Source organism: Panthera tigris, chromosome C2 (genome assembly GCF_018350195.1).
Source record: "Panthera tigris isolate Pti1 chromosome C2, P.tigris_Pti1_mat1.1, whole genome shotgun sequence".
NCBI lineage: Eukaryota > Metazoa > Chordata > Mammalia > Carnivora > Felidae > Panthera > Panthera tigris.
Window position 1 is genome coordinate 8,321,697 of NC_056668.1, and position 9,567 is coordinate 8,331,263.

The 9,567-nt window shown below is 37.4% G+C and overlaps 1 protein-coding gene across 8 annotated transcripts in view; it reads right to left on the minus strand.

The window, feature by feature from the left end:
- Window positions 1-9,567, minus strand: part of TTC3 (tetratricopeptide repeat domain 3) — a 127,229-nt gene that overhangs the window by 33,241 nt on the left and 84,421 nt on the right. For all 8 annotated transcript variants that reach the window (XM_042957015.1, XM_007090458.2, XM_042957017.1 and 5 more), the window contains 2 exons: window positions 5,843-6,911; window positions 4,846-4,911 (listed from right to left, as the gene is read on the minus strand). In XM_042957015.1, the coding sequence (XP_042812949.1) occupies window positions 4,846-4,911; window positions 5,843-6,911 (1,135 nt within the window). The remainder of the gene's footprint in view (window positions 1-4,845; window positions 4,912-5,842; window positions 6,912-9,567) is intronic.

The following is a 9,567-nucleotide window of genomic DNA, read 5'->3' on the forward strand; positions in this document are numbered from 1 at the left end:
CCATGATTAACATCAAGAACTATTTATTAGGTTTAAAAAGCTGTATGCACATATGCATTTTAGATATGAACAAAACATATTAACTTTGACCCTACTTTTAAGTGTTTCAAATGGACAGTTGTAAAAATGACAAGTTAAAATATTATCAATGGTTTCCAGTTATGTAACTATCTCTTGGACCAGCTTAAAAAGCAAAAGCAAAAACAGAAGCATATTGAATGTGAAATATTGTCCAACAAGAAATGTTATTTACGTGTTTTTAAAAACCTTTCCTTCTGAAAAAAATAAATAAAAATAAAAACCTTTCATTCTGAAGGGAGACTGGGCGGCTTAGTCGGTTAAACGTTGGATTTGAGCTCAGGTCATGATCTGGCAGTCTGTTGAGTTTGAGCTCTGGACTGGGCTCTGTGTCTCAGCCTGGAGCCTGCTTTGGATTCTGTCTCCCTTTCTCTCTCTGTCCCGCCCCCACTCGTGCTCTTTGTTTCACTCTCTCCCAAAAATAAACAAACATCTAAAAAAATTAAAAAAACCTTTCATTCTGCTAAGACAGTCAGCAATCACACCTGTGTGTCTGAAAGGCGTCTGGGTGGGCTGGCAAGTCCGCCCAGTCGCGGCTGACTGCTCTCCCCAGGGCCTTAGTGGCCAAGCCTGGAACTCTATCCCAGGGGCACAAACCTAGGTCTATCTTCCCCCACCTCCTGCACCTCAGCATCTTCCAAGTTTAAAAAAAAAGCAGAGAATCAAGGTTTTGAAATTCAGTGATTTATCAGTTAGAGAACTATGAGCTGTGACCAGAGTGACCACACATGTCAGTCTGTTTTGAGTGTCCCAATTTTTATTTGTCCAGACTAAAAGTTTGGCAGCATGAATAGAGAGTCCACGTTTAAATAATAAATTAAATGGTCAACCCCACTACGACCCAGGAGAAAGACTTTATGGTTTTAGACCTTAGTTACCTCTATGTTCATTCTCAATTCAGCAAAAGAATCACAATGAATGAACAACTTATTATTATGTATCAATTTATACGCCCAAGTCACCAAAGGAACAAGAAATTATAGCCATCTCTATGTTATCACATACAAACTTCACCACAATTCTGTAAGAACATTACTCACACCTTTTAGAGATCAGAAAACCAAAGTTGAGAGAAATTAGGCAACTTCTTAAAGCCCCTGAGGAAAAGCAACAGTGCTGGGGATTAACTGCAAGTCTCACTGGTGGAGAAGCCAACACTCAGCCACACTAATGATAAGGTCCTGAAACTAACTGCTAATTTAACAAGTGTTTTTGAATTCTCCCAATACTGATGAAAAAATGTGAGGGTGAAGAGCATACCTGGTTTAGAACTCAGTATGCTATAAGAACTCAACACCAGATATGCTATATGCAAAAATGTTCACTACAGCACTGTTCGTATGCCTGAAAAGCTGACACAATCTAAATGTTCAACAGTAAGAAACTAATCAAATAAACTATCATATTCATACAATAGAATACCAAGTCTGCGTTAAACATGATGGTAAAAATCTATATTTACTGACATGGAAAAAATCCATAACATATAAATACCGAAAATTTTAAACACAACATATAAGCTACAATCCTATCTTTTAAAAAGAATTGCTATCGCTTCTCGGCCTTTTGGCTAAGATCAAGTGTAAAAAGAATTGCTTACTTAAATGTAAATGTTAAAATAAGGCCTAAGGGCTGCACATCAAAATGTAAATAAGGGAGAAGGCAACATAGATGATTTTTAATTTCTCCTCCATAATTTTCAGTATTGTTCATTAAAAAAATTAAGAGTTCTACATTTTTTTTTAAATGTCATTTTTGAGACAGAGAGAGAGAGAGAGAGAGAGAGAGAGAGAGAGAGAGTGTGTGTGTGTGTGTGTGTGTGTGTGTGTGTGTGTGAGTGAGTGTGGGGGAGGGGCAGAGAGAGAGGGAGACACAGAATCCAAAGCAGGCCCCAGGCTCTGAGCTGTCATCAGACACTTAACTGACTGAGCCACCCAGGCACCCCATTACATTACTTTTTTAATTGGCCAAAACTATAAAGCTATTTGTACCAAGCATAGCAACACAATCTAACCTTACTTCTTCCTACTTAATTATCTATCTGGTCTTGTAAATCATTCCATATCAGTAATAATAAAATTGCTGGACTATAATTCACTTAATGAGTCTAATACTGATGGATATTTAGGTTGTATTCAATTTTTTGCTGACACTAACACAGATGAAACAAATATGCAAATACCCTTGTTCACTGGTCTCTATACATATATAGGAGTGCAGGTAAATTCCCAATTGCCATCCCCAGAAATGTACATTTTTACATTCTTTCAACAGTGCATAAATGACTTTCTTATTTCAGGTGGAGCTGGGCATCTTTTTATATGTTTAAAAAATCATCCTTATTTTATTGTGGATTGTCAACGTTTTTTTTTTTTTTTTTTTTTTTTTTTTTTATTTTTGGGACAGAGAGAGACAGAGCATGAACGGGGGAGGGGCAGAGAGAGAGGGAGACACAGAATCGGAAACAGGCTCCAGGCTCCGAGCCATCAGCCCAGAGCCTGACGCGGGGCTCGAACTCACGGACCGCGAGATCGTGACCTGGCTGAAGTCGGACGCTTAACCGACTGCGCCACCCAGGCGCCCCTATTGTGGATTGTCTATTCACATCCATTCCCATTTTTGCATTAATCTTTCCCTGATTAATTTACAGAAACTTTGTACATTAAACAAGGCAATTAGTTCTCTATCTGTCCCTATACCGCAAATAATTTTCCTAGTTTGTCATTAGTGTTTTGACATCATGTGTCTATTTGTCCATATACAAATACATGCTATGCATATGTACACACAGATTATATATGTGTATATATAAACAGATACTCTTTGTTATACTGTTTATTAATCTCATGAAAAAAATTTCCCTTTTTTTTTCTAGGTAAATTGTGGATCTGCTTTTTAATACTGAAATCTTTGATCTGTCTGGAATTTACTTTGGTATGTGGAAATAAGGTGGGGACCCAAATTAATTTCTTCTAGACAGGCAACCCGTGTCTCCTAATACCACATATTTAATAAACTACTTTCTGTTCACTAATACCATTTTTATTTATTATACCTTAAGTTTCTATTTTCTTTTGTTCTATTGTCTCTTATTTTAACGTCCTATTTATGTGCTAAAATAGATTCATATTGTATTTCGCTATCTAGATGCACAACTCCCTTTCTTGTAATTTCTTCTCCTTGGGCATTCCTGATGCTTACTTTTCTATGTGAAGTTCAGAATCAATTTGTCCAGTTTCAGATAAACCCTGTGCAGGAGGCAGCCACCAAGGTGGCCCTCAAGATCCTCACCTCTTGGTATTTATACCCTTGTACAATCCTCCTCTACAACGTATCAGGGTTTTTGGGTTGGTCTGTGTGACTAAGAGAATACATAAGAAGTGATAGAAAGTGGCTTTCTAAAGTAGGTCATGAATGCTATTGCTACTTCTACCTTGGATCAACCACTCTGGGGAAAGCCAAGCCCCATGAGGACATGAGGACACTCAAGTGGTCCTACATGGAGGTCCACAGGCAAGGAACTGAAGCCCCCACCAATAGTCAGCAGCAACTTGTTAGCTGTGTGAGTGAGCCATCTTGGAAACAGAACCTCCAACCCCAGTTACTCCTTGCAGATGGCCAGATGAGCCCTGGTCTATATCTTGGCTGCAAGTCCTCAGCAATCTCCAGAACCATCAGCTGAACCGCTCAATTGCTGACTCAGAAGCTGTGAGATCATAAATGTTTATTGTCGTTTTAAGGCACTAGGTTTTAAGGTAATTTGTTATGTAGCAACAGGTAACTAACACATGCTGTTCATGATTGTACTGGAACTGTGTTAAAAGCTTTAGGGACAACCAGTCTCTTCACAATAATGGACCTTCCTATTCAATACTTTTCATTTACGTAAGTCTTTTGTGCATTTCTCAGTAGCATTTTAAAGTTTTCTTTCATAGATTTAACTATTTTATCTTTTGGTTACTATTAAAAATGGAATTTTATCTTCTAGTATACTTTGCAACAGATTGTTGTTTATGTACGGAAAAGTATTCTATCCAATCACCTTTCTGAATTCTCTTAGAGTTTGGTATTGCATTTTCACTTGATTGTTTTTTAATCTTCCAGATACACAATGTTAGCCTCCGTAAGAAAGAATACTACACCTCCTCTTTTACAATCTTACTTCTCTTAATTTTGTCAGTTGCTATCTCCAGGATAATAAAATACTAGTGGTCATGTTTCACCTAAAAGTGAGATGAAGGCTTTGGCTTGAGAAAAAGATATTAGCATGTGGAGAAGTATTCATCTTTCCCCATATTATTATGAGTTTTAGATGAGAAGGGGAATTGAATTTATCTAATACCTTTCAGGAACTATGGAGTTGGCCAAATAACTTTTCTTAAGATACATTAACACAATATATTATATTAATAGCTTTTCTAACTGAATCATTCTTATAATGGTGAAGGTTTTTATTATAAAACTTTCTGTATCATTCACATGAATAAGCTCTTATATATAAATTAATAGAGGCTCATTATACCAGTTAAAACAATAAAGCCATTATACTTTGAAATAAATAAGCTAGGGAAAAAACACTTTTGCTTCTGCCTCTTTCCCAAATTCAATAAAAACAATTTTTTTTTTGTCATGTTCTAAAGCTTATTGCATGGTAACATTTTATATGGAATTAGCAGATTCCAAAATAGTTCTAGTTCATCATTGCCATCTAGTTATAATAACGAAAACTAAAAAACCTTTAAATAGTCTAATACAATTCTGACTCACCTGTTGTGCCTCAAAAGGATCATATGGCTCAGTATTGACCTCTTGATGTGTTATATTCCAGGACACCTTTGGGGAAAAACAAATAATTCCATTAAGCTCAATTCCTGTGGTAAAATAAATCCATTATGTAATGACATTTTAAGACATGCTCACAATTTTTTCGAGGTGTGTTTTATTTATTTTTCTCCAATTTCAATAACTCACACTTTCTACAAATTCTTGTATTAGGAAAGAGCTATCATGTAGAATTGGTAAAAATGAAAATGATTTTGGTTTATTACTCTAACATGTGCTTTCAGAGCTTTCTAGAAAACAGAAAACATAATGAGGAGGGGGATAATCCAACAAGGGTCTAATGAATTCATGCCCGATAAAGTGAACTACAGAACATAAACTTATTCTCATGCTTGTTAGTAACTTTTATTCACATCTCTTTTGTTTCTCTCCACCTGGTTGTCTTTTTAGAGAAACTGGTTTTCGTAAAAGAAACTGGTCACATGTAGCCCAGACTCTGTTTTTTGGGGCCACCTGTGCCAAAAGCATATTTCCTTTCATTCTCCATACAGTAAGTCTATGGGGGCAAGCACCCCACGTTGTGAGGTTTCCTGGTCTAGCTCTAACTGGGTAGGTAGGCTGGTGTGTCAGGGCTTCAATACCAGGATGTGCAAGTGCCTCAGAAGTAACTACATCATCCTCAATGGTGCCATTATTAATCATTAACGTGATGGCTCCATCTGCTGATTCCTCTATCTCATTTCTCAACTGGTACAAAACTTGGTTAGGGAAGAAGGGTATTATTTACTAGACCCAAAAATTCTTTCTGAATTACTGATCATGCCCTACAAACGGGTTCATATTTTTAAAACATTTCCAGGCAAAAGCTTTCATAACCATTATAAAGTCAATAATTTAAAAGAATTTTAGTAAATGGCAAAGAAAGATGAAAAGGAAAATTTAACTTCAGTATTGAGATTACTTTTTTCTATTTAGGTCTTACCTGTATAGCAGCCATTTGTCTATGTGGAATATTTGTTACTTCGTCGGTACTTTCTAGATTTACTTCCCACTTGTTGGCAGAATTTCCACAGTGACCTTCATGGCTGTTAGACCCACTGAGGGCTGTACCGTCACCATTCGTGCTGCACTGTGTCTTTACTGATACTTCCAAAGATTCCTGAAGGATCTGTGTTTTAGGGGCAATCTCGTTACCAGGAGGAGTATTCTCAGCATTCAAATGAGGACCCTCAAAATATACAGCAGCACTTTCATCTGGTCTGTCACTGGCTACAAACGATGGCGCCACTGGTACTGATCTTTGCAGCTGATATTCAGAAGGAACGTTGGCTAGAGGTGTATAAATGTTAGTGTACTGGGGCAAACTGGGTAACACGTTCATATATGTTGGTGGTGTCTGGGTAATGTCAAATCCCCGAAAGGGGAGGTATGTACAGTATCCTGTGACCAAATGGGATTGAGACCAGTAGGTTGGTTTCACATCCTCAGAGGCTGGTTTGGGAGAATTACAGGATACTTGCTTGTGACCGGCATCCTCAGACACTGATGTGGGAGAATCAAGAGAGACCTCCTTGGGCTTCTCATCCTCAGAAACTGATCTAGAAGAATTATCAGACACTGGTTTCGGCTTCACAGCTTCACAGGTTGGTTGGGGAGAATTAGCAGATACAGGTTTGGGCTTCACGTCCTCAGAAGCTGGTGCCGAAGATAACTCAGACACTGGTTTGGACTTTACATCTGGTTTAAATTCCCTCGCGGTTGGATTCAGTGGTAGTTTAACTCGTAAATACTCCCCTGTTTTTGAAATTTCTTCCACTTTTGTCTTAATGTTTTTCTTCTTTCTCTTTTTCTTAAGCCGTAATGCAACTTTCTTCAATGCAATACAGTTGTCAATCACAACAAAACGAGGACATCCTAAGAGAAAAGATTTCAAACCTCCGGCTTTTTCTAGTATTTGCCGAGTTTCTTCTGGGAAGAATTCATATTCTTCAGAGAACATTTTATTATTCATGTCCAAGGGACCATGCTCTTCCAACAACTGAGAGAAATAACTTGGAAAAAATTTATGTTTACATGTTATTACAAGGAAGTACTTAAACATGTTCTTTTGAAAAAAGTGTTTCCCCCAAAATTCTCCCAAAGAAAAATACTATTTCACTTCCAACTGATCTCAACACCTCCCCAACAAACATATTATACTCATATTAAATCTGACAAAAGCTATATGCAATCAGTGATACTCTAGAAGCAAAATTTTGTTTACCCTTGGAGAATAATCCTTAAAAAATTTGTTGGGAAAAAAACCAAAAAGGGATTAAAAAGTTATTTCATAAATTTCAATTACATAATTATACAATCTATTTTAAAAGTAATGAAAAGAAAATTTATTCAAGAAAAATAACAAGAGTATCAGTAACAAGAATGTCAAATGAGAAGAAATCAAATTTCATTAAAATCCTATTGGAATTTACATACAGTAAAACTCAACATTTTTCTGTTTAGGAATATGCAATGATTCAGAAGTACTGAAACTAATCATGTCTGATCAATAAACCAATACAAACAAAACAAAAAATCAAATACATCAATATAGCAGAGGATCAGACACACATAATGGGGTGATCCCTTAATCTACATCCAGTCCTAGACTGGGGTGCACTCCAGTTAAGGGGCTATTTTCTTTTCCCATTCTTGTGTCAGGCTCCAAGAGCCTTCCTCTTCCATTAGAATCTGGTATTCAGTCTATAACAATGGCATAACTAGCAACCAAGACACATACTATGCAATTTCAAAGAAATAGAGCCTCCACATTTTTTCCACTGCCTAAGTAGCAATGAATTTTTCAAACATTGAGGCAGGACAAAATTTAACAAGGGTCCCCAGCCCAAAGGGAAAGCGTGTTATAAACCATATTGTGAATAAAATTTTTATAGTTGCTATTATTTGAAACGCAACACAAAAATGAACTTTAACTCTATTTATACATCTTTCTAGCCCTGAAAAATCATCTCTGTAAGGGAAACACTGGGTCCAAAATAGCATAAATATGACTTCTTTATAACCAGTGTCTTACAGGGGTTAGCAACCATCCATTGACGCACAGAACAGTGGTACTGGTATGGCTGTTCGGCAGACATGAAAGAGGCCAAAGCTCTAATGAAAGATGCTAGATACAACTGAAACAAGGAGGCTGACTCCACTTCTGCCAAGTTAAACAAGATGCATCTCTCTCATCATTGCTCCTGTTCAAAGTCTCAGACTCTAAAAGGGATAGTGTTCCTGCACTTCAGAACCAGAGGTAAAAACGGCACACTACATGAGACAGCAGTTTAAACAAACAAAAACCTAACTATACCAGAAAGATTAATAGTTCTTATGTTGTTATCTCATATATGCAAGTACATGTTTACTCGCGTACATATATTTTCACACTTGGATAGGGACCATCAGGGTCTGAAACGGTCATGGCTGGCCTTTCATAGTGCCATTACAGGCCACTGAAGGCACAGGGGCACGGGACAGGATGAAGAAAACATTTGGGAAAGCATTCCCACCCTAGTATGCTGGCAGTGGTCCTTTGACAAATCACTGTTTTGTAGAAGCTCATGATTCTTCCCTCACAAAGTCATTCCCTTTACAACACCGTGTGATCAGACCAATGATGCAGCTCTCTTGCTACTTGCAAGCTGTGCGAAAGGACTGTGTCTTCTACTTTGTCTGCAATCTTCCACAGTGCTTAATCCTAAGTGGTTAAATAAATCGTGGCTGACTAATTAATACCACGAAAGAGGTGGTAGGAAAAGCTAAGTGCAGAACGCTACCCAGTGAAATACAATTCCCTTCAACTATCTAAAATCATAAATTGTTAGAACTAGAAGAGGGTCAAGTCAATTATACACCAATCAGTCTAATCCCCAGCTTCACAGTGGAATACGTGAGTCAGGATAAAATTAACAGCAGTTATCCCAATATTCTGGATTCCTTGCGTAATATTTTTTTTTCTACTCTAACACTCTTGTCATACACAAAATTTTAGTTTCATTTTTCTTTCTTTTACCCACTGGCCACTAAAAGAAATCATTCTTTTTTTTTTTTTTTAAGTTTTATTCATTTATTCATTTATTCATTTAAGTAATCTCTGCACCCAACATGAGGATCGAACTCACGACCTCGAGATCAAGAACCACACGCTCCTCCGACTGAGCCAGACAGGCACCCCTAAAAGAAATCGTTCTTAAGCTCATCATCACATGTCTATTTTTGAAAATTCAGAGAAAGAATTGTTTTGAGGTGTAACTTCCTGTAAGTTTTTGACTTTAAAGTTTTATCTCAAAATACATCAGCCTATTTTCTTCCTCATAAAGTTGTTTAATTTCCTCCCACTTGTAACAGTAATAAATTCTTTAAGAAGCAAGGTCCTGACAATGACACAGTTTAGCTTCAGTTTCAGATGCTTGAAGCAAAGCCTACCATATTTTAAGAAATACTAGTGTAGTTTTATAGCTGTTTCCATGGGGTCATCCAGGAGTTTTCTGGAAATATGATATGCTCAGCATTTCAACTCTAAAGAAAAACCATAGGGGCGCCTGGGTGGCTCAGCCGGTTGGGTATCTGACTTTGGCTCAGGTCATGATCTCATGGTCAGTGAGTTCGAGCCCCGCATCGGGCTCTGTGCTGACGGCTCGGAGCCTAGAGCCTGCTTTGGAT